Raw genomic sequence first — 26,047 nt, forward strand, 5'->3', positions numbered from 1 at the left:
AGCATGGATTGTTAACACACTCAACTAGAGGTGAACACACAACGCAAATGTATAAAATCTTACATTTTCTACAGAAAAAAACCCACTAACAACCAATCAACCTAATTGGAATGTTATTAACAAAAACAAATCATTGTTAATGATGGCATAATCAAGTTCAGAGAGAGATAAGAACACACAATGAAATAACAAAAATAAAATCACAATTATCAAAGAAACACATTAAACCAACATCTGTTTGATTGATTGTTTCTTCTTCTCTTTTTTCAAGGACAAGGATGAGATATTTCAGAAAGTCACTGAACCGCTGTTCAGGTAGTCGCGAAAAGAGAGAGAAGAGAAGTTCCGAGTGCAAGACACTTTCCCAACAAAAACTACACGCTACCGCCGACATCATGGCGGCTGATGGATGGGGGCAGTTCAGTTGCTCGACAGTCTCATTGTCTGTGATCAGAGGCAGATTTCTGAGAGCACAATGCGGGAGACTTGGATCGGCCGTGTTCGCCCGAGACAAAGAGATGACACGGACGCACAGAGTCGTTTGTCAAAGCACACCTCTGGGTTTCCACTCCGCAGTAAATGGATGAGTTGAAGTGGCTGGTTTCAGAGTGGATAGGCTCATGAGCCAGTTGAGATGCAACCTGGGAAAATGATGCAACCACCACCCCCAGCCCTGACCAAAGACAAGATGGAAAGAATCCAACCTGCAATCCTCTGGGCTTAAGCCACCATAAACCACAGTCGACCCGAGTGAAACTGAAACGCAACACCTTCTCATGTCTCCCTCAACTGCTGCGACTCTTTCCTCCTCCCTTTGATCTTTTCCGTCTGTATTGTTATCGATCTGGTTTTCCCCTCGTGAGTTTGGACTTTTCTGCTGGGTTGCTGCAGTGACGAGACACGGAAAAGCTGAAACGCAGTTTCGGGCAATTTTAACAGAGACCTTAACACAGCAGAGACGCTCATTAATGGAACCGACTGAATCAGGAAGGTGAAATGTTTATTAATAACACACTCGTATCCTCAGAGAGACGAACGCTTGGAGCAGCTCAGCGAGTTCTAACTCAGTGAGTCCTAACCTCACTTGAACCCTTCGTCGAGGCAGCCGTTGACGTAAAACACCTTCATTATGTATCAAACTGGCTTTTAAAGACCCAAAAACTTAAAACTACATCATTTTTTAGAGCCCTTCCACCGTCACGATGATTACATACATCACATCAATAGCTGCGATTAAAGGCAAAATGGCGATCAAAATTTACAACTGCATCATCTCCAAGTCAATTTATTGCCTTGATATGAGCATAATCGCAGTTTTAATGTGAATGTAAACGCACCGAGAGAGGCCGAACGACCAGACAATGATCAGACTTCACTGTCTGCTCGTGCAAAGGATGGACCTCAGCCCCTGCCTGGACTGATTTCCGAGGAGGGTGGGGAGAAAGGAGAGGAGAGGTGAGGCCGGCGAGACAAAAACACCCTGTTTATGTGTGCATTAAGAGGTGAGAGAAAAGGGGGAAGAGAGAAGACAGAGAGAGGGAGAGAGAGGCCATTGTTGGTGTTACGATCCCCCAAGGGCTTGGGGAGGGCTGGGCTGAGTGTGTGTTGGGGGGTGGATGAGAGAGAATGAGAAGAGAGAGAGAGAGAGAGAGAGGGAGCGCGCGAGAGAGAGAGAGAGAGAGAGAGATTTATAGTCTAGGGTAGAGAGAACAGGTTTCACTTATGGAGAGTAGAGCTGATTAATTGAACACTTAAGGCACGTTGCCTACTCACGCATGCCCACACACGTACAAAAACAAAGTTCTATCAATCAGGCACGACAGATGTTTTTCATATCCATATTTCTCATCCTGCTGTCCTGAGACAATAAAGGACAGGACATAGCCTCACTGAGCCCATTCTCATTGGGTCTTCGCAATGAAATGTCTCGAACTGCTGAATCGTCCAAAATGCGACAAAACTAACGGGTCTGGACTTTTTAAAGCCTGGCCTTTTTAAAGTGGGGTACTTTGGTTTTGAAGTGGTTGAGAGAGGATGGGGGTGGGGGGGGGGCTGCGGCTGATGAAGATTGACGTACAGCGCAGTGCGTTGCCCGTCGTAATGAGTCGGCAGATTCTTGATCCTGTCCAGACGTCTTCTAAGCGGTCTGCTCGTTGATGTGATGGAGGAGCAGGAGAGATAAGAGGAAGAGAGACCAACCGGAGGGGAGGAAGGGGTGGGGGGGCTTTTACCACTAATTGGCTACAGCCGCCAACCCCCAACCCTGACCATGTGGGGGTGAACGACGGACACAGGACACTGTTTCCTGGCAACTGCTATCGAGCGGTGGCGGATCAATCTCCAGAGTTCTCTCCACACTCTCCCTTTCCTCCATTTGACTACGAGTGACCTCTTAACTTCGCCCCTCTGTTGATGTGTTGCTGCCCTGTCCTCACCTAGCTAACAGCAAGCTAACAGCTCTCCACACAAACTTAACCTCACTGCATGTAAAGAAAGGTCCACCGCCATGGACAACTGATACCATCAACAGGATAAAGTCGACAGCCTTGATGATGAGATGCCGGGCTTGCAATCTGCACTTTCTCGACAGACGAGCGTGCAAGGTGTTTCACATGCGTTGCTACAAGCAAAGCACTTACGGTGAGCGTTTCCACCCCCGTTTCGTCTTAATAAAGGCTGTCACTTACTGTAAGCTAAGATTTCCTTTTTGGCCAGCTACGCTGTTGTGTTAGGAAGGAGAATTTGGGTCAAGTGATCCGGTGCCAGTAGGAGCCCATAGAGGGAGAGAGTCATCAAGGCCTTCTCTCTCTCTTCCTCTCCCTCAGATCCAAAGTCTGCGAGATCAGCCAGATAGGGTCAGCTCCCTCCGCCTCACATCTCAGCTGCAGGAAATCTGCTCTTCCCCCACTCCTCCCCTGTTCACCTCTCTTCTGTGTAACCTGAGCTGGCTAATGGCCCCCCCCCCCTTAGGTTACCTTGGGTTAAGCCCCTCAACTGCTCTCTGAATCTGAAGTCACACACACATGTCGATCCCCCAACTTAACTCTCACGATGGAATCAATAAACTATAGACAAATTTGTTCTACTGCAGCACAAAGTTGTCAATTTCTGCATGAAATTAATTCTAATTTCAGGTGGATTTAATTCTCTTCTTTAACAAAAACAACAATGACAGTTAAGGGTGCTATATGAAAGGGATTAAAGCACCACACACCCCCTCCTCCGTCTCTGCTGATGTCAAGATGAAAAGTGTGTGGACAAGGCTTCTCTCTCTTTCACGGTTCCGGTTTGAGGGTCGCAAAAGGTTAACGGTGCTCACACGCATCTGCTGTGTTTTAATGAAGAGGATTAGCGGATATGGCCGGTCTGTGTTCACACGAGCCGCCCGTCTCCGTCCACTGGCCCATGCAAGGCCACCACGGCGCTCGGAGCATGGGAACAGCGATGAAGACCACAGGTTGTCAGCCTTTTTCAAATTGTTTACATCCTTTGTAAACGCCACTCGCAGTAAAACTTCCATTATAAACTGAAAGGCACATTAGCCACACGGCGTGACCGCTGGGTTGAGTTAGTGGCATTACATCCTGCTCTGAAGTCAAAGCCCCTTCCCCCTCACACATGAAATGAACATAGGGTGGAAAACTGGACCTGAAAGGTTTGACCTGATCACCATCTGAAGGAAGAGGAGGAAGGCTAATGTACTTCAATACCGCTTTCTGTAAATGACCCTCTAGCGCTTACCGCTGGGCTCAACTCGACTCCCCCACAATGCAATGCGACGGATCACACCCCAGTGTGGGGTGTGGAGGAGGAAGAGGGAGAAGGAACGGAGCGAGGTGAAGAGGATGAAAGGAGGAAGCGGAGGGTGAAAGCTCTTTCCTCTTATTTCTTTTGTCGTGACTGTGATGGCATAAGCAGATGTCAAGTATCGGCGAGGAGGAAGAGCCACATACGGCGGTCAGGGGAAGGAGGGGGGGGCGGGGTCAGGACGCGAGAGAACAAGGGTCCTTCCTGATTCCTAAAAAAAACGATCAAAATAATAATAACAAAAAACGTAAAAGTCACACAATATGAAACAAAACAAGAAAAACAATGTGCAAACTTCTCTCATATAAATAGACTACAGTCAACGCATTGTCGAGCACCATGGGAGAGGAGGAGGTTAGGGTGGTGTGTGTGCGTGTGTGTGTGTGAAATGAGCCCACATATTAGTAAATGCGCGCTTTGTGAGTGTCTGTGTTTGTATCAGAACAGTATTTGCATGTATGCGCGTACTACCACATGTACTACTACGTTGTGGGGGTCCGGGGGGTTGGGGGGGCACTTGAGACAGCACTGCAAACAGGGTGGAGACGTAGACGGGGGAGGGCAGGGTTTCATCTTAAGTTCAAAGTACAGCATCCTCCAGAGCCAGAGGTCAGACCCAGTCCTGCAGGGAGCGCTTGCAGTGCACCAGCAGTCGTGGTGCCCCTTTGCTCTGTAGCGTGTTGATGATGGCGTAGATCAGTCCCAGGATGCACAGCACCAGGACGAGTGGGATGGTCACCATCAGGATGTTCATGGTCCGCTCTTCGCTATCGTCCACCTTCAGCACCACGTCCACCTCGTTGGTGTCTTCTTCGCGGCCCTCGCGATAGTCTTGGTCTTCGCCATCGTTTGAGCCTTTGCCTGCGTCTTTGTCAGTCCTGTCCTGGTCCTTCCCGTCCCCGTCTTTGCCCTTTCCGCCGTCGCCCCCGGCGTCTGGGTTAAATGGCAGGCGGTTTACGTCTGGATACTTGCGCCCTGCATCAGTCTCTGTGTCAGTGTCTGTGTCTTTGTCCTTTTCTCTGTCTCTGTCTGGGTCCAGGTCCACGCTGCATCCCATGAAGTCTCGTAAGATAGACTTAGGGTATCCTGGTTCACTCTTCATACGGTGATTGTCAAACTTCCAGTACTTGGACCCCTTGTAGAAGTATGTGTAAGCTACAGAAGGTGTGAGGAAGACCCAGAGGAGAGAGAGAACAAGAACATCAGAAATGCCAGCATGAATATTTAAACACAACTTAGACAATGTAACAAGTTTCTTTGCCTCTTTCTTTCAGTGCTTTTCAGCACAAATCTGATGATTTATGAATGTATATACTGCTTTAAGCAAAGACTCTGCCTCTCACTTCTTCTTTCACTCTCACTAAGCACTGCAAAGAAAACACACACACACTATCCTGTCTCCCTCCTTAGGAGCAACCACACCCTGATTCTTTGTTTCAGGCGTGTCTGTCCCCAGCCCCTTGATCTATTTTCTCTCTCTCTCTCTCTCACACGCACACAAACACACACAGAAAAATCACTCTCCTTGTGTCAGCTCACCTCCATCATCGCTGAGGAAAGATCCTTTGGGAGAGGAGGGTACTGATGATCCCCAGACACTGATGGGTTTGGGGTAACCTCTGTCAGCAGAGCGGGACTGCTCATTGAAGCGCCAGTACCTGATTCAGCAGCAGAGATCATAGAGTGGACCTTTTAAAAACTTTCAAAACAAGAGCACAACCTACATAGTGTGTTTTCCACAGAAAGTTCTGATTTCTGAACCATGATTGTTATGGATTGTTAAAATTCTTATATTGAGCTAATATCCATGGAGATATAAAATGGATTATGAATGTTTTTCACTTTTTTGTTGGCGTCTGAATTTTGAATGGTGTTCAGGTCGTCAGCTGCATTACCAGTCTCCTTGGAAAAAGTAGGTGTAGCCAGACGGCTCCCACCAGATGGCCGTGTCTATTCGATCGTAAGGAATGTCTCGGCCATAATCGGCCAACTCTAATGGATAGCCTGGTTCCAGGTTTGCCTCCCGGAACAGCCAGAATCTGTTTCCTTTTGAGAGAGAGGGGGAGAGGGAGACAGAGAGAGAGAGAGAGAGAGAGAGAGAGAGAGAGAATTCATCTTACGGTTAATGGTCCTTGCTGCATACAGTTAAGAATTTTCTTACGGCAATAACTCTGGACCGCCCACAAACACACACACACACACACACACACAAACAGAATCAAATATACATACATACATACACTTCACATGTAGAGGTCGTTTCATTTGCTGGCTCAATAGTCAAAGAATAATTGAAAACGCATGAGAAATAATAAAGAGAACAATAAGAATAATAAGGGATATGAAACCAGCTTTTAGACACCACTCTGGGTGTAAATCAAATGAATGTGGTAATGATTTGTTGGCAAGCAATCAAAACACACAGCAGAAATAAGTACAACATGGTTGACTAAGGGCTTTGGGTTTGGCTGGTAATTGTACATTAGGAGCGGCTTGTCTTATGTCAGTGTGAGGCAGATTTCTTGCTATGGGGAAAGTTTTATTGTTTTTTACTGTGTCAGACAGGGGGACTCCATTCCTCCTGGCACCATTACACCTCTCTTCTTGGCTTTAGTCTGTCTTTCACTCCATACTCCATACCCCCACCCATACATCCACCCACCTCTGGCCCCTTGCTCCTCGTTTAAAGTGAAAGCTCTCTACTCAGCATCTGGAGAGAACAAGAGGTTGACGCAATGCTTCTTCCCCGGGGCTCCTGTAGTGCACAGCCTTGATGCAAAAATCCCATGACTCTTTACGTGACTTTCCATGACCAAATGGGGGCACTTCCATGACCTACAGTTTTGATTCCTTCCTGTTGTTGACTTTCTAAAGGCATAAACTATGCAGTTTCAACTACAGATGGGCTTTATCTGGGACAAACAGCTGTAAGCTCTGACTGTACTGCAGCAGCCTTGTAGCCATAATTTGACCGCTGAAAGTCAAGCAGTTAACTTGTGAGGATTGCGTTCTGTGATTTTCAATTCATCCATTCAGCTAAACTCACAAATTATTTTGTGATGGCTTTTTAACCACTTCATCCCGATCAATAAGCAGAACCTGTTTGTGAGTATCATTATTTTTGGAATACAAATAAAAAAAATTGAATTAAGGGGGCATCCAGGGTTCCCTATATTAAAATTTTTTACCCAAACCGTCAACTGAGAGGAGCTGGATCACTGTGCAAATTGAAGGGATGGAGAGGAGGATAGTAACTGTTCTTACCCATGAGAACATGAAGGAAGCTTTGTTGAGGCCTTGCAAAAGCCTGGGAACACATCTGCTCTAATCTGATTGAAGGTGTCACAAATGGCTGTAACTTTGCAAATAAATGTGTGTATAAACAGAAATTGACATGAAACCAAAGCAACACCTCAAGGTGATTGAACAAATTTGAGGTGCCTTTATTGAGTGTTCTGAGTTCTGACACAAATAGGTGTTTTGCTTAGTTTTAGTTTTGTTTTTCGGTCTCTGATTTTGACGGCTAAATCAAGACTTAATGAACAATCTTCAGTGTGAATGTTAAGTATGCGGCGTGAAATCTGAGAACAGTATTTATCCTTCAGGGATTATGTGACTTCCACATTCTTTAATTGAAATTCTGATTGTTCAAATCATAATAATATATCTCTTTGTATATACTGTATATACACTCAGGCCAGCCACTTCCTTCATTCCAGTCTCCTCCTCCTTTGCTTTCTCTACTCCTCCTTTTCTGATGGCCTGCTTCCAAGTGCGACAATGAAACACTTGTGGATGACATCATCATCACCATCCTCACTATCACACGCTGCCCTTGGTTCTGCAGCTCAGTGAATCCAGCTGCCTTAAAGGCCTCGTCCTCTCATCTCTGTTGCAACAGCCCCAACTTCCTCCATTGTAAAAGACGAGCTGCTCTCGCTGTCTCAGAATGAATAATGAGCTACGTTAGAAGATTTATACCCGGCTCTTACAATATATTATATACCAGTGCCTTCTTTGAGAGGTGGGAGAGGTGGGAATATACACTGCAAATCTTCAACATCATCTGCAGAAGCATAGCATTAAGATATTGCCGGTTTAAAATTACCATGGAGCAATATAACTCCATGAAGCAGAAACCAGATGGAGAATTTTCTAGGCAGCAATGCATCTGAGCCCATCGGGTTTATTTATGTTCTATGCGCTAAAGAAAGATACTACATCTGCAAGACAAAATTGCAATATCCTGTAATGAGGACAAAGAACACACCTTTAGCTTTGAGAAGTGGCAGCTACCTTACAAATGAATCTTTGGACATAACTGATTTATGATAAAAGCTGGATGCTGTTTTATGTGACAGCAATAATCCTGAACGCAGCTACAATTGTGCACTGGCACAGCAGAGTAAACAGTGGAAGCCTGAGTGCAAACACTGCTGTTGGTTACTGCTGCTTTGTACTTTCGCCCAGCAGTGTGTATGTGACTTCCCTGTGTGATTTTTTGGTGAAAGACATTGCATTTTTTGATGAGGACACATTTGTTAATGTGATAGTGTTTCCTGCCTTACCTTTGAAGAAGACAAACTTTCCATCGTGTCTTTCATAGGCGGCATCAATGTCTCCAGGCAGACCCCTCCAGAAGTGACCGATGGGCATGGGATAATTATCCAAAACCCTGTTCCGACGGACCCGCCAGAACCAACGACCCTGAGGGGACAAGTCTTTTTGTGAATGTGTGCGTGTGCATCATTTATAATCTATCATTTCTTTCAGCAATAATCAGTTTCTTTCTCTCTCTATCTTCTGGCTAAGGTCCGCAGGTCAGCATCCAAGAACTAGTCCAAAGTAAACTGCCAGCCCAAAAGAGAAACAGAACCATAAACCCAAAATAGAAAATGCTTTTCATCATATGCCAAGAGTATCCCTCTGCACTTCAACAACTTCCCTCTGCACACACAAGAATTACAGGTATGGATACGGTAGGATTCAGAGCTTATGAGGAATGTTATCCTTATATCACTTTTCATCAGTCAACTGGCGTTAAGTGAGGTCAGATACTACAGTGGATAATGTACCGGTGGTCAACGTGCCAAGTACACTGAGCTCCTGAGGATAATTAGAGCATAAGTTAACTAACAATAGCTTAATATTAGCAGGCTAGTAATAGCCATTCTCAGCCCATTAAATACTTGTTATAAGTACACGCATGTTGTTGCCCAAAGTCTGCTACAGGTTGACTTTGACAAGTTAATGTGATTTAATTGTCAGCAACACAAAACAATGCTGCTGAACGCTTCTCTGAACCTTTACACCCAAAAAATCAAAGCTTGTAAATGCACAGGTGTGTGTGTGTGTGTGTGTGTGTGTGTGTGTGTGTGTGTGTGTGTGTGTGTGTGTGTGTGTGTGTGTGTGTGTGCGCGTGTGCGTGTGTATGTCTGTGCGTCTACTGTGCCACAAGCCGGCAGACAGATTTACGCCAGAAGCCTTCAGGCTCATTCATAAGTGGTGCGTCAGTAGCCCAGCTTGTCCTGGGTAATATAACGGTGAAATACTCAGAGCTTCTTCTTTTTGGCAAGCACATATCGTTTTGTCCTTGACACAGGACGCACTAGCAGACAGGGTGGCGCAGCAGAGGGCGGGCTGGAACAGAATGGAGATGAGTTGGCCAGTGGTGACAGTAACGGAACAAGACAGGAGACGATTAAGAATGAGGATAGCAAGAAAACCAATTGAAGAGAGTAGAACTACTGATGCTGTTCCACATGTGGCGTAACCTTTCACATTTATACTGAAAGCAGGTAGGGATATTCTTTACTATTGACCAGCACCTGCACTGAAGATGTTATTTGTCTTCATTTTACAGCTTGTGGTAGGCCAATTCACTTTGGATACTGTCCAACCAAGACCATGGATGAAACCCAAGAATGCCGATTTTACTGAATGAGATGAAACCCAAGAACTGTCCAACCATGTGCAGCACATTTCCACACAGCTGAACGGCAAGTCTGCAACGGTAACAAACTAATGGTCAATGTGCAAGGTTTGTGCTCCTCTGATGGGGTTAAAAACAGTTGATGATGATGCAGCAATTGTACAAACATCTACGTATGCGACCACTGATACAGAGCCAATGCAGAACCAAGACAACAAGGGCAAGTTCTGATGTTGCTTTTTATTCATTTCCATAGCGGTCAGTAAAGTAATGACTAACACTATTCAGTCCTGATAACCACTTGTAATAGAAACACCTCTTACCAGCATAATACCACAACTTAGTAATAGTGATCGGAGACAAATCCAGTATGTATAACATGATTTGCTATGGAGCGCGATGACTGGACGTCGATCCCTTATGTTCTAAATTTTCCACTCCCACGGGTACAGTCATAGTGTCAATACATTTTAAAGGAATATACTGTTCTGGAGCAAATCGCAATAAGATATCGGACTGCAGCGTTTCTGTTAAACACATGCTGTCACATTACCGTAGTTACAGTCGCACACAACTTAAAGCACATTAAGAGTCCCGAGTAAGAGATATTCATAGGTCGATGTTGATGGGCTAAGACAGACACAGCAGACCTTGGGGAGCTGTCACGCTATCGCACCATTAAGACCAACAGTATCAAGTTTAATGTCAAAATATGCTGTATCGGTGCTGCATAAGTGCAAATGAAAAAGCCTGTCCAGTACTGCCTTACGCACTTGACTTCATAAGATTTTTTAGAAACTTTTGTGTACAGGGAGTTTCTCCTTTTATGTCGGCTTTGTAAACAAAACGGCTTTACGCGTCACTCCAGGCACCAGCCTCCTAATGCAGTTCAGGTGGACTGAGAACCAGTTGAAGATGCGGTGGACTGACTGTTGACAATTTGGCTCCCCGCTGTCAAATGTCAACAACGTCATTTATCATTGCAACTATTCTGGAAGTGAGGCAGAGTGAAGCCAAAAGCAAAGCTGAAGCCAAGAGATGCCTGGACAGTAAAGTCTGGATGTTCTCTGCCGGCTCTCTGTCATATCTGCAAAGGTCTTCGCTGTTCAACGACACTATCAATAGCGATACTGGACTCCTCTGACCTCTACCTGTGAAATACATTAGAACTTATCTTATGTGCTATGTATAGATCATCTTTCTCTCTCTGATCACCTGTATATTCCAGTGAAATTTCAGGTTATTTGTTTTAGAGAAAATCAGCCTCCTACACTGCAGTCTACTTGCTGAATATTATGTCTACTTCTGACCTGCAACCTGTCGAAACAAAAGAGAATCATCACAAGTTTCCAGAGCCCCATTTTCTTACTAACTCTTGCTCATAAAGTAATATTAAACCAAAGTCTAACCAGCACTTAATAGCATAGTGGCAAGGATTCAATGCTAAAATAAGCACATTTCCTGTGTCATGTATGCTGACCAGGAGTCTGTATCGCTACTGTCAGTTAAATGACTCACTAACACTAATGGCTTTTTGCCATAAAGGCTGTGTCGCATGACAGAAAAAGATTTCAAACGTGTTAACAAAGCAAAAGCCAGTTTGCAGCATCCAAACCATTTGCATACTGGCAGAGACATAAACAGAGTTAATAGCTAACTGCTGGGTCAGCGCATATGACTGGTTTGTGTGGGTCCTGAGGCTCTTTAAGGCAAACACCTGACCACACCCCACCCTTTTAACAGTGTGAGGTGTCTCATAAAAACACTGGGATTGTTGGTTTACAATCCACATGGACATTATTGAAAACAGATGGCTTGTTGGCCGTGCACGTGCCATCTGGCTGTACAGATTCTCCAGAACAGAATAAGTCCTTTACAACTTCCTGATGCTACAAACCCCTTAAAAGATCTATTCTATTCTATTCCTTACCTTAAAAACAAACATCTCTCCACGAAGCATAGCAACTGAGTCAAAGTTCCCTTCACAGATATTGGGTCCATAGTGATCTGGTCTCTCAGTGGTTCTGGGGCGGTCAGGGTGCCTTGGAGGTGTCTGGGGTGGGCGAGGTTCTGGGCGGCGGGGTGTCACTGTGGGCAATGCCTGGGTGGGACCGCTGTCTGGCTGACCTTCAGAGGAAAACACATGACAGATGAGATGTTTGTTATTACATTATACACAATAACAAGATGCAGCTTGAGCTTTGGCTGACTGAGCTGAAAATGAGGAGGAAGCTTAAAGAACTCAATGTGATCTGTCTAATTCCAAATGAACAGAAAGAATCATTTACACAATGATAACAACAACTGCATGAATGTAGTTTTTTTTAATATATATTGCTGCCAACATTTCCATAATATTATGGGATAAAATCAGCAAAATGGATTTTGAAAATTGCATTCAGATAAAAATTACAAAAAAGTCACAAGTAACACATTAATTTACTGCCCAGATCTGATAAAACACACTGATAAAACACTCACTTTAATTTGCCTTAAATCAGTGGTTCCCAAACCTTTTCTTTCGCATCCCCCTTTTTTAGATCAGAAGTTTTTCGCGCCTCCCACCCCCCCTGTATGTCCCCCCCAGCAAATGGTTTTGTGCTGTAACAAAAAACCTACCATAAATCTGCTGTATGCCTCGTCGGTCATCCTCGGGCAGCTGAAAATCATCGGTTTCCATCCACTGGTAAAAGGGAGCCATGATGGCCAGTGGGTTGTTAGAGTGCTCTAAGCCCAGGGCATGACCCAGCTCATGGACCGCTACCAGGAAGAGATCATTACCTATACGGATGTGAATGGGGAATGAGGGAGTGAGGGGAGAGGAAGGAGAAAGGAATGTTATGAAATTATTGTAGTATATATGACAGACAGAGGGAGAAAAAGAGAGAGAGAGCGAGCGAGAGAAAGCAAGAGAGAGAGAGAGAGAGAGACAGACAGAGACAGAGAGAGAGAGAGAGAGAGAGAGAGAGAGAGAGAGAGAGAGAGAGAGAGAGAGAGAGGGAGGGAGAATGGACTCGATGTGCACAAAGTCTCTCCATTATGTCCACACTGGAGAAAAATGTGCTTCTTCACTATTCTTCCCATTATCCCATTGTAAGTATCTTTACCGATCTGACCCATAAATCACAGACAGGCACGCTAATGGTTGCTGATATGAATCGGCACATATTTCAAACCCACCACAGGTCACTGCTGTCCACTGGCACCAAAACAATTATACATTCTCAATCACACCGACCGCTGCACCGACTTCCATCCACTTCCACACAAACATCCCTAAAAACAACAAAATCTGAAGCAGATTCCTACAACTTGCCTCTGAAGTGAATCCAGCCCACGGTCGGGTAAATCCCCTCAGTCAATATGTCTTTATTGCCTGCCTCTGATCTTTGATCCTGCCAGCCATTTTGTCTGACCTGGCAGTCAATAGCTATTGGTCAGACTTTTGGCAGTGACATCACAGGGACTGGGGAATTTAGTTAAAGTGATGTCAGTGTTGTGCATGCAAAGGAAGGGGAAATACTCTGGATGCATGTCATTTTGCATCACCCCTTCCAATTTCTAGAACAAGCACAGACAATCCATCTTCCTAACCTTTTGCTCACTCCCTCCTGTACAAGTCTGAAGTCACATGAACATCCTCATGGCCCGCTAAGCCACCGTACTCATCAAGAGAAAGCAGCAAAGGGTCACCAATGGAACTTAAGATGGTAAGAAGGCAAAGAAAGGGGGCTGTGTGAGGTTACCCTGACAACCATTCAGTTTGACAGAAAAAAGACAAGGCGCAAACTTCAAACATCTTGGCGAAATCAGGAGTGCAGCCGGTGCATCTATCGCCAATTCCAACAAGCCGATACATACACACACACACGCAAACACACACATTACCATTCGCTCCAAAGCTTTGGTTAACTTGTTTACCACAACACACAAGTTATTCATCATCAATGACGGGGAGTCCCAGTGAAGCACAAGCACACTAAAAGCAGTGCCTAGACAACCAAGATGCACTGCTTAAGCATCTTCTGCCTTTTCCCAGCAAATTACTCACATTAGTCTCATCTAACCACAGAGCACCACAAAGGCTTCTGACCTTTTTGTAGCCGCCCGCCCACAGCAATACAGATATTGACGTGTCTTTAAAGTTGTGTGTGTCAGCAGGTTTTATTGTAGAAGGTGAAAAGGGTGTTTTGTAAGGCAAACGGGGCCTTTTTTCCTCAAAGGCTGATGAATGACGCAAAGTTTAGGTGCAAAAGTTTAGTACTGTTCACTCAGTATCATTCAGTGACAAATCAAATAAAGGGTAAAAAGAGAGAACACTTTACTTTCAGCTGCTGTGCCATTACTTTTTCTCGACCCTGTCCACAGGGAGGTCGGAGCTGATTCTTTTTCATGCTCAAGGACACTTCTACAGTACAAGAGTTTCACTGAACACAGGTCTCGCAGTTAGGAATGGCTTCCTTAAATGGCATTCTGATGAGCCATAGAAGATGAAATAACAGTCTCCATTTCCTTTTAGGTTTGAAGGATATTCTATACCATACCCTTTGTAGATGAGTAGTAAATTAAGGTCAGTAGAAAATGTATTGTATTGTCTATTGGCAAAATGTCAGCAAAAAGTACAATGTTGGCCAGCTAAAATGCAGGACCTAAATGAAGACCACATCTGTTAAGAGTCACAGACAAGAGCAGCTAGACGTCTGTCTGACACTAACGCCAGGCAAGATTGTAATTTGGTTGTACTTTGCCTTTTAAGCAGCATGTGAAGCATGGTGCAACAAAGAAGCCAGTCTACAGATGTCCCCAAGCAGAACACACTCCTACTTACTGAGGCATTCCACTGTCCCTGTGATCTGTCCTGTAACACATCCCACACACAGTGGATTTCACAGATACGGTACATACACACAGACACAGACACACAAACACACAAGGAGCTTTGCTGGTAGATAACAGGGCAGGAAAACCAATTGTCACAAAAAGCCCTGTGGTCCACAGGGTTAATAGGTGCACAGCCACATGTCTGGCGGAGCAGAGCGAGCCGTCCATTTTGTGCGATTGGAAAGAATATGAACAGATGTGGGTAATCTTCACTTGCACAAAGGGTCAGTTTGATGATGGAAAAGGAGTATATATGAAGCATTGAGAACTGAAGATAGCAATGTTGTTCATGGGAAGTCCTGTGTGTGTTTGATTTTGTGTGAGGCCACAAAGATTGGGAGCGGGGTGGCTGCAAGTGCCTGGATGCGTGTCAGGATTAGCATAAATGGGTTCTTAGCGACATTAAGAGGAGTGTTTCTACATGACATACAGAGTTGCTGTCAGGGTGAAGATTATGGGATGATGCCAAGCATAAACGAGAGGTGATGTTGGCTGGGCCAACTCTGGTGAGGTATGAATGGGTGTTGATGAGAACAGCTGTTTGCAACAATTACATGGAACCAAAGAACGGATATAATGCGAGCACTTAAGCGCTGCCAAGTGCTCATCAGCCGAGGAACTGAGCAGAAAATCTGATGTCAAATCAGCAACTTCAGCAACAATTTAACTCAAGTCAGCTACTCAATGCGGAGATTAATGATACTACCTGTGTAACCATCAACACCTCACATTTATCTGTGCTTCACTCTAAAGGACTGTAACATTTCCTAGAAATGTACCTTTAAGAACTGTTCTATTTGTTGAATGGACTCCATTTCCAGCTGCGAGCATGTTGGGTTTGAATCCACTGCTAAGATCAAAGAATCAAACCTTTTCTTGAAATAAAACATTTTCCTGAAAACACCTCATCCACAATGCCTCAATATCTGCCATATATATATATAAATCAGAAGTAAACATTTAGTGTAAGAGCAACTGATGTGCAAAGTCATTTGTGTGCAACAGTATTGAGCATGCTTTGACCATTTATGATCCATTGTCAGAGTGTAGCCTGGTGAGTAATAAACCTTGTCAATGTGCCCACACAACTGACTGCCATCTACAGCTGTGGGCAGCGTAAACTTTCAGAGCTGATTCCTGCTGTGGTTTTTATAAATGAGCCCCTGGGATTGTATGTTTCTGCCTTCACATTCACTGAACTGAATCTTTCTGTCAAAAGCCTAATTATTCCACGATCTTATCTGCTGCTCCAACTTTAAGCAACAGCACAGCCTTGCAAAATACAAGCCCTTGAGAACAAACTTCACAACAGAAAGGCCGTCCGTGAGCCTGCAAATACACACTAGGATCAAACTGTTCGCCCACCTGAAACCACAGAACACTTGGTACTTGTCTTTTAAGGTGTGGGGAAGATATTTTCTGTTATGTCGTGCCTCCCTGTTGACTGAGTTTGTAATTGACAGGGAGGTTTTCCCTTAATGAAAATTACAACACACCCATGAACGTGTTTATTTAATGGCGGAACCCCCCTGTGCCTCGACTTGCCATTCGCACCCAAGTCTTACCTTGTAGATTCTGGTTTCCAATTGTCCACGGTTCATCAGAGTCAAAGTGTGTGTCCCCGCCCATGCCAGGTCCAGGGAAATAGGCGTGAGCCAGGAAGCCCCCCTCCCCATCGAAAGGCGAGCTGTCTCCATGAAAACCTGAGGCAAAGAAGATCATGATGTCTGGCTCCTTGCGGCGTCCGTACTTGATCTCCTGGTAGGGGATTTCGTCAAAGGTCAAAGGTGTGACTTTCTCCCAGACTTTAAATGCCCGCCGGATGGCCTCAAATGAGTTATACTCTCCAATCTTAGGAGTGTAGTTCTGGATACTATGGAGACAAAGATGGAAAGTGGAAACAATTGAGGAAGACTCTTTACTCTACTGTGCAATTAGGTAAAACTTTACTGGGTTCAGTTTATAGTAATAATTTTATTTTTATTTTTTAAAGGAACATGATCAGTAATTTGACGAGGGAACAATTACACCTCTGATCCACTATGGGCTTGGACAGAAAGACAGAAATGAACCCTTCGTGTGGTAATGAATCTGTTACTGATATTGTCAACAGAAGAACGCCTCCATCTAATAGTCACATGGAACAATTATAAGCTACCTCATAGGAACACAGTAATAGTTTGGATGATCCACAGCAATCAGAACGTTTAGTACCTGTATGTGAGATGGCTCTTGTTCCATTTATGTCCTGTGAGGGCGTAGCGCTTCCGCCGAACATTGGTTTTGATCTGGCCTCCGAACTTGTCAGGAACACCACAGCGGGGTCTCTTCATGGCACTGAGGGAGTTGAGGAAAGTGATGAGAGGAAGGAAAACCCAAGAAGAGATGAAAGGGAATACGGAGTTACACAGCCTTCTGACAGTGCAGTTTGTGTTCTGAACACGCATGCTCTTTTCCGGAGCACTGCAGTCATTCCCGGGAGCAGTGTCGGGCATCAAGGTTGCTGCGCAGCTCCACTTGAGCAGCTGGGGGAGGATACACCTTGCTAAATGACAGCTACTGAGGGACTGGAAAACATTTATTTTCCCACCAGGGATTAGAGCAAGTAACCCTCTGGTTTCAAACCAGCATATTTAAATTTTAGGCCACACTCGCCTGTCAGCATTGATTTCAGTGGCATTGCAAATGCTTACATTAAGCGTTCAACTTAAGTAGAGGTCAGCACTGGAACTGGGTCAGGGGGCCCAAGTTCTTGGTCTGCTTCATATCTATTTTAAGTTTTGCTGATCTCCTGTTGCACTTTCTCATCTCTCTAACAATATAACTAGAAATCTGTGCCAGTCTGCGGTTTAGTCCCGCTGACCTGATAGTTTGTGGATCCATCTGTCCAGTGACCTCCAGGCCATAGAACCGCTGCATGTCGCTGACGGAGTTGGACAGGATCTGAGCTGATCGCATGGTTGACATCTGCTTGCTGGCCTGGGGAAGGTACCCGTACATCCTCAGCCATGACTGGAGAAGCACAGAAGCAAATATAAGATTCAATTATTCCCTACATACAATTTATGTGTACCATATTTTGCCAACCCATGTAGAATCAAGCTCCTATCGTTGAAGTTGGTAGTGACCTAGAATTTGTATGCAATAAGCCTTTAATGGCGTTGATAAGGTTGGTCTCCACTGTCTTCCTCAGCTGCAGATTCTCTGAATGGCATAACAGAGATTTTTAATACTTTAAATGTAATACTTTTAATACTTTAGTAGGCACAGAGAAGGGCAGTGATTGTTTTGAGTTGAAGACATGTAAGGTTCCATTTAATGATTTGCATGAAAACAGGAGCGACAAGAAATATCTATTTCATGACCCGAATTGGTGTTTTGTGGAGAGTTTGGAAGTGACAGACTTGAGATAAAAATATGTGATATTCAATCTAATCACACATGACGCAAAATCAATCCCACCTGTTATACAGAAACCTAATATCACACACATACGGACACACACGCACGTTTTAGTTCCCTGAGATACTGGATATGCCTACACATGGACACACTCCAAATGGCGGCCCTGGGAATGTAAAAGGGTGTGTTTTGAATGTGTATGCTCCTGCACTCTTGTGTGTTGAACTCTTACACCCTCTTTCACTTTGCACAATACTGCAGGTGTAGTGTGTTGCACAATACTACTTTACTCACCTGCTCCTTAAAGGTCATGAAAATAAACAAATCTGTTTCACTCTGTGTTTTCTGCCTTTCTCAAAAAGATACTACTGCTACTCAATGATGATACTCATTTACAGAATTTCTGTCGAATCTTACGAAACATTTGATGCTGGAGACTTTATTACATTGTCTATATCCACCACCACATTTGTTCACTGTGCACATAGTGTTCCATCACATTTAAAACTGCCTGCAGCAAAATGACAAAATGTAAAGTAAAGTCAATCAAATTATCTCTTTTGATTTTGGCAAGCCTGCTATAAAGAGACATGTACAACCAAACCCCCAATCTGACTGCTGCGACGAGTCAACTTGTGTCTACAAACCGTGACAGGAAGAAAGGATGTCGACGACACGTTTCTCCTCGCCTAATCACGTTTTTCATGATGCGACTCTCTAGTCGTTCATAGCACTATCTGAAATACTGTACATCAAACAAGCTTCTCCTTTGCTTACCTAAACTTTCAGTGTTTATTACTTGTACTTGTCCCACTGAGTTCTGCACTGGTGTTACATCTAAAGTAACTTCCCCTGACTGGACAATTATTTTCTTTGCTTGTACTGCCCAAAAGATACCAAATGTGCTTAAGCGCAACTGTATATATGCAACGTAGTGTTTTTTATGATGAATATGATGAAAATGTGATGAAAACCAAAAGATTGTTGACAGTACCAGTACGTGTCCACTGCAGATATGCCAAGATGAAACTAAAACACATTCTTAAAGTTTGAGCAGAGTGTTTCAATATTCCGCACCGGAGCACAAACACCTCAAAGTTGCAGAGCGGTAAAAAAACACAACTCTTTTATTGCCGTTCTGCTCTCTTCAATGTCTGACTGTGACAGATTTTACTTGATGTATTGGGTGCAAATAAACACCTGAGAAGCCTCTGTCAGTCTTGCTTGACACCTCTTGTGCTTTTTCTCTAACAGCCCAAGATCCTGTTGGTCATTACCAGGTGAAGGATGAAGAAATGTTCGAGCCCTCAGACTGTGTGATAAGGGTTTGGCTCGGGACTTCAAAACCTGTTTCATCTTGATATTGCCTAGCAAAACATTTTTTGTGAATTTTTATAGTTATTTCTCCTGCAGTCTTCTGCTTCTGATAGACTCTATCAGATAGAGACTTAATCTCTTTAATATCTAACTGAGGAGTGCCAGGTGTGTGTGTGTTTGTGTGTGTGAGGGCTGAACTGGACATGACCCTGACCTACCTCTGAGCTTCACACACACTTGCTTATTCATTCTCTCACTCACCACACACACACACACATATGCACTTCCTGAAGCATTATCGGAACACTCTCTGTCTCTCTCTCGCTACACACACACACTTGAATACCGTCAAAGAAAATATGAAAATACACAAAATCCTAAAAGTTACTAAACAGAGTGATACAATTATCCACAGAACTTCCTGAAGAAAGGGTTTTCACATGACACACTTCATTCTGTTTGAAAACTAAATCAACTGATGGTGACACAAGCACGATAGAGACTGTGGAAGAAGCCGTCCGCAAACACTCGCTTCCATCAGACTCTTTCCATCAGAATTCCGATAGTGACAAACCCTGGCTACAGTCGTGTGTAATCTCCAACGTGTGTCGCTTCACATTCCTGCCACTTCCTCCACGCTTCCCTGTGATTGGCTATCGTCACAGCCACATGGTTCTCATTGCTACAGTGATAGGACATGGCGAGAGAGGGAAATACCTTCACTTATTTACCTTTGTGTCTTTTCAGTGCCTGTGGGTGTGTCCTTTTACGTGATGTAAATGTTGTCTCTCCATCATCCCACAAAATGTTTGTCTGAGGTGGTTGGACCCTTGCGAGCCCCCACCTCCCAAGTCTCAAACAGTTAAGAACTTCAGTCTGGCTACTCACCTTTCCCTTAATGCCGGGCTGAATACAAAACAAGTCTGAGACAACAGGAGGTATAAGGGCGGGGGGGGTGTTTGTGTGTGCGTGCGAGTGGGTATGTGGGGGCATGTAGCCTAGGACTCGTCTTTTAAATAGTCTTTCAAAGAGTCCTTGAGCTTACCTGCCAAAACCAGGCCCAGCAATATACAAGGAGTTGTAAAACCTGCCAAGAGTGTGCGAGCGTGTGTGTTTGTGTGTGTGTCCACCACAATGTCAGCCAAGGTACTAACAGAGCTTTTATTCCCAGGCTTGGTCTGCTGCCATCTCCTACCCCTCAAAGTCCTACTGAGAGGATAAGTAAATGGAAGAGGGCGAGAGAGAGAGAGAAAGAGAGTGGGAAAAAATAGACGGACTGAGGAGGAGGAAGAAGAGGAAGAGGAGGAGAATTAATGGAGAGAATTTGGATAATTTGTAGACAAATTGTCCGAGCCAGGGAGTTCACCTTGAAAACTCACAAGCACGCACGATGATCCAGCCGCATGGGTATAGAAACAACTAAACACATAGAAAACACGTACACACAGTCACACGTGTGCAAACACAGAGGGGACCCCCCCCCCATCCCATTGTGTCCCATCAGCACAGCGATGTGAACCTTGTGGCCGTGGTGATAGCCAATCACATGGGAGCAAGGGGGAAGCGGCAGGAATGTGAGGAGACAGCATGTTTGAGATTACATGGATACAGAGAACATGAAGATTGAGAAAGTTGCCAACTGCCCCTTCACCTGTGTAGGTGTAGCTACTTTGCAGCCACCGTTCACCACTTTATAATCTACACTTTTGATGCAAACTTTTTCGACCTTTTCAGTTAATTCTCAGCCTCTTTAACTCATATGCACAAGTTCTCCCTCACATGCACTTACTCACTCTCTCCAAACAAGAGGGTCCATTGTATCTCCTAAGATGCCTTGGAGTCCCAGGCCCAGCATGCACAATGTGTGTGTGTGTGTGTGTGTGTGTGTGTGTGTGTGTGTGTGTGTGTGTGTGTGTGTGTGTGTGTGTGTGTGTGAGCTTGCATGTATGTTCCAGTTAGAGAACAGCTGTCACATTCAGCCATCACATGCTGCACAGCTGAGACCGACTATACCGTCCCTGTCAGTTTTCTTGTTCTCCCTTCTATCTCCCTCACCCATGTCACTACTTTCACTTCTTCAAACATTTTTGGTTTGTTTTCACACACTCTCTGTTGATAATCTCTCTCTTTATGCTCATTCTTTTGTCTTCCCACGTTATCCCGCTTATCTAGACGCAGTAGGAGTCGAAGTCTAAGGCCAAGGTTCTAATACGATATACTGTATATTCTACACGATTAACCTGACAAATGTTATACAATAAACCCAACTTAAATATTTACTTAAATAAATTTATTAGATTTAAGTTCATGAAAGTGACATGCTGGCAATTCATGTCGAAGCTAGGTCACTTTTTTGTGTGTTGGAGCATTTTGGAAATATTCGGCATTTAATTGTGTGTAATAATTTACAGAATTTTATTTAATTTTTTTTGTAAAACCGCTGATGAGGAAACACAAGTTTTTATAGCAACAGCCAGGAAGACTGGTTTTACATACACAAACACACACACACACACACACACCCTGTATGCTCCTTCTGTTGGGCTCTAATGGAGCAATTTAGAGATAAGTGAATTACATAAGGGTTTGACAAGTGAACCAAGGTGATGACCTGAAGCACAGAGGAGACACACTCAGCCCTTTTAGCCTGTCCTCTGTCTTACACAGAAGATGAAGCATTTTACCGCCTGAAATTCTAAATGACCTTTTTCTGGCACGAAAAACACTTCTCGAAACCCTTATTATGGCTGTTGTGGCTGAAAACAACTTGAGTTCACAGAGAGTCAGCAGAGGTCTTCAACAACGCATAGACCCAAGAACAACTTTGTGAAAAGGTTAAGATGGTTTGTATCAGATTACTTTACCACATTTTAAAGCTTCAAATACCAGCCCAGAAAATGCAGTCCTACTATTACAACGAAAACAAAATGTCCCACGGCCTTCCATCAGAACTGCTGATTGTATACACACAATATCAGAATTTGATTGGTGAATGTATTCAAAACATTTGTCTTTCTGTAGTTACATTACAAAGCCACAAATATATCCCATTAGATGCCAATATTTAGGCATTTGCCATTGAATAAAAGTGATGATTTTCATCCCTATCCAGTTTTATTTGACAGTGTCTTAGAGTTTCTCCTGCTCAAGAAGATCCAATTTAGGGAGCTGTCAGACCTTTCTTCTCCAATCAATACTGCAGCCTAATTAACTTTTGTGGAAGCGTCTCTCATTAATGAAGTTGTAGTGACCTGTGATCCAGATGCACAGAACGGTCTGCGTTTTCTACCTTGTGCACAGACTGGCTGACTTGGGCAATGCGATTGCCGGCATTTTGGCTGACACAGCAAACACAGACGCAGCAAAACACATTTCACTATAATTGTTTAGGAATTGCTCGTCCGTCTTGGCATTTTGTAAGACCTCCCTCCCTCTCGACCAGTCAGACACATTAGCACACACACTCACACACCCACCCACAGCTTTGTTAATACCCCATCACAAACTGACTGACCGACAGACCCCCCACCCCCTTCGGTAAAGAATGTAAGCTCACCTCTAATGACTTCTCTCTCTTTCTGTCTCTCTCTTTGTTTCTGTGTGTGTTTGTTTGTGTGTCCTTTACAACAGCTCCTCCACTAATGAGCCGAAAGCAGCCCTTTCCTCACTGCTGTGATCTCTTAAATTGTCTCTCAAAACAAACTCATGTGTGTGCACATTGGATCCCACAGCTGCTAAATAGGTGGACCCAAAAATGTAATAAGCGCTGCTTCAAGTCCCAACTTGACACTTTGTTGTTGAGCGACACGCCTAAATCAACGTGTAACAAACGGGCACGGTTAGCAGTCAGAGGTCGGATGTTGAGAGCTGCATTTTAAACAACTTACTAGGTTATTTTATGCACCACAGGACAGGCAGCACAGGGTGACCTTTGGCAAGATATGAGCAAGGTAATGTTCTGGATTTTATTATTAGAAAGTACAGACTACGCTTAGATTCCATTCACTAAATTACAGCTCCTAAAGTGATGATCTGTCATTGTGTCTGTATGAATAGACACACTGTGCCATTACACGAACCAGAGACTCAGGACCACCAGGGATCTTTGGGGCAGATTGATGGCGTTCATAACGAAATGGAGAAGTTAAACAAAATAAATGTCCAGCTAATTAACAGGTGGAGGCCTGACAGGGAAAAGGAATAGATACAGATGAGAGCGGTCAATAAACAATAGAGTCCCCTAGTGTATAATATTGTCAGACATGCTTATTTGTAAAGTAGATGCATCACAATTTATAAAAGTGTAACTGTATGTATTATTAATTAATACCAGCACAATAAAATTGTTTGTCTTGGTCATGTCTGAGACAGTTCATAGGTAAGCACAAACCTGTGCATTAGTTGACATAGTTCATCAACGAGGTACACAAATGTCATTAACCTCCTTATTTCCCACTGATACAAAGTCTTCTTGTTCCCTAACTACACTGCTTAGGGGTGGAATAGCCTATTTGAAGATTTGATTTTACGATTATATTCATATTCTTGTAGTTGCAAGACAAGACGACATCCAATTTTATCTGAAAGTATCTTTGAGATTATCCCGGAGCTCGCGAATATCCAATTTCGGGAGTTGTGAAGCTTTTCTTCTCCAATCAATAGTAGGTATGAACAATGTGCTTGTGGTGTACTTTGCATTTATAATGCAATGGTCAGTCATTTTAATAAAACCTAACAGTACAATGTCAGTTATTGTTTTACTGTGTTTTTCTACAATCTACAGCTTTCATCCTCTCATGAATGCTCTTTGTGGTGTATTTGCTTTATAATGACAACACAGTTAATCGAGCTTTAACGGGGATGTTCATTCTTAACATAACAGATTAAACTATAGCTGCTTTTCCTTCACGCGCCGTGTTACCTCTGCGTTGAACGCGCTGTCATCCTCGGCTCCGCGCGCCCCGAGCGCGCACAGCCACAAAGCGAGGAGGGTCCGTCTCCAGAGCAACCAGAGGCAGCTGTCCCGCGAGGAGGAGGAGGAGGAGGCCATGGTCCGGGCCGGAGGGGGGGAAAAGTCGTCGTTCACTCTCACTTCGTGGTTTTTAGAGTTTATGTTGTCGTAAATCGGGTTTCTGAGATGGAAATCCCACGCTAAAAACCTGCAATAAACTAATCAACTGTGCAAACGCTACTACAGCACGCGTTCATCATTGAAAAAAGCCCGAGATTACAGCCATGGAGCGCGACACACCGCACACGGAACCCCCATAAATGAGAGTTGTGCTCTCCCCTCATGTGTGAGTCCAAACAGCGTTGTCTTTGAAGTTCTTACAGCGCTGTCAGACGGGTTTACCTTTATTTAGGTAGTGCGCTTTATTATCTGTGGCGGCTTCGTCCCACGGGACCGCATGTCTCATTTAATTAACATCAAAGTCGTTGTCTAATATGTAACCTTGATGGTGCACTTCACGAGAGAGCCACGGGGTTTACTGCAACGTCTACCGGCGAAGCAGCTCTGCCGCAGGAACCCTCGAGTCAATCATTAACTGCAAACATATTCGAATCCAGTCCGACAACAACCTCCTCCTGCGATAAAGCCCGACGAAATGTTGCCAAATATCATCACGCGTGATATAAATCAAGCAGGACAAAGTTGAAAAAAGTATCAAAGAAGCTGCCAAAAAATAAGAGCAAAGTTCACCGCACTTGACCGACCCCTCCGTGTTGAGTTCGAGCAAGTATCGCAGCGCTCAGCGAGCACGGCTGTTTTGAATCGCGACCGCGTCTTGTAAAGATTTTATTTGGTTGTTTCGTTGCCTTTTAAATCCAGTTTTCTTTCTTCCTGGAGAAGCGGACCCGAGTAGCGATCATTTCTGCCCTGGTTCAGCGGGTCCGTGTTGTTTCTGCGCCGGGGCAGGACCGACTATGGCCCGTTGCTGTTTCGGTACCTCAAGTGGTGACTGTTCCGTCAAGTGTGCCACACACGAAACATACATTTCCGGTCTTTCAAAATAAAAGTGAGCATATGCGCGACTTCGACGGCGTTGCGCAAACTGTGATACGAGCACCACTTGCTGATGGTGCTGTAAATGCGTTTGATTCCGAGGTTTCACTATAATGATTATACACTTTGTTTTGTTTTTAAAAAGCATCCCACATGCTTCTTTTGTTTTGCTAAAAGACGGTACATACTTATACGAATTATAATATTCAACTAGTTCTACAATTGCTACTATAACAATAGGTAAAGGCTGCAGCACACTTGAATTTACCCCCAAAAATGACCTTCAACCTGCAATAGGCCATGACAGGTACCCATCATCGTTGGACAAGTTTAATCAAATCTATTGCATCAAAGGCTTAGAATTATAGTAGCTGGAGCACATTCGAACTGGGGTCATTCGATCGGTTATTTCGGGGGGACGAAGCCTACTAATACCATTAAGTTATCTATATTTAGTATACTGTATATAAAAAAAACAATCTATTGTTCCCTAGCGATTAATTTTTAGGCTTTAATTTTGAAGGTTGAGAATTTCCGGTGTTGTCTCGGCAACTTTCGAGCTACCTTGACGCTACTTGACCAGCGCTGTTATCAACCGGACGGAGGTGGAAGTGGGAAGGAGCAGAGTGAGAGAGAGCCCGAGGCAAACATGACCCTCCCCCCGCGCACCACACACACACACACACACACACACAGACACACAC

At 44.2% G+C, this 26,047-nt stretch overlaps 1 protein-coding gene across 1 annotated transcript; it reads right to left on the bottom strand.

The window, feature by feature from the left end:
* Positions 1–279: 279 nt before the first annotated feature.
* On the bottom strand, positions 280–25,311 carry mmp15b (matrix metallopeptidase 15b). Its single transcript, XM_076146901.1, has 10 exons — positions 24,261–25,311; positions 17,484–17,632; positions 16,835–16,957; positions 16,186–16,493; positions 12,359–12,520; positions 11,670–11,866; positions 8,376–8,514; positions 5,703–5,853; positions 5,347–5,465; positions 280–4,962 (listed from the first exon to the last, which is right to left on the bottom strand). Exons 1-10 carry the CDS (start codon positions 24,387–24,389, stop codon positions 4,418–4,420), a joined length of 2,022 nt encoding a protein of 673 aa, XP_076003016.1. The 5' UTR covers positions 24,390–25,311; the 3' UTR covers positions 280–4,417.
* Between the last annotated feature and the right edge of the window lie 736 nt (positions 25,312–26,047).

The sequence above is a fragment of the Genypterus blacodes genome, unplaced genomic scaffold (assembly GCF_046128005.1).
Source record: "Genypterus blacodes isolate CSIRO-AG114 ecotype Tasmania unplaced genomic scaffold, CSIRO-AGI_Gbla_v1 ptg000036l_1, whole genome shotgun sequence".
NCBI classification, from domain to species: Eukaryota; Metazoa; Chordata; class Actinopteri; order Ophidiiformes; family Ophidiidae; genus Genypterus; species Genypterus blacodes.

Bases quoted from the DNA above. Each gene is read 5' to 3' on its own strand.
- mmp15b (XM_076146901.1), bottom strand. From the start codon at position 24,389: ATGGCCTCCTCCTCCTCCTCCTCGCGGGACAGCTGCCTCTGGTTGCTC. The intron at 16,958-17,483 runs GTCAGCGGGACT...CAACTCCCTCAG, and splicing joins ATGGATCCACAAACTATCAG to TGCCATGAAGAGACCCCGCT. The intron at 4,963-5,346 runs GTGAGCTGACAC...CACCTTCTGTAG, and splicing joins TTTCCTCAGCGATGATGGAG to CTTACACATACTTCTACAAG.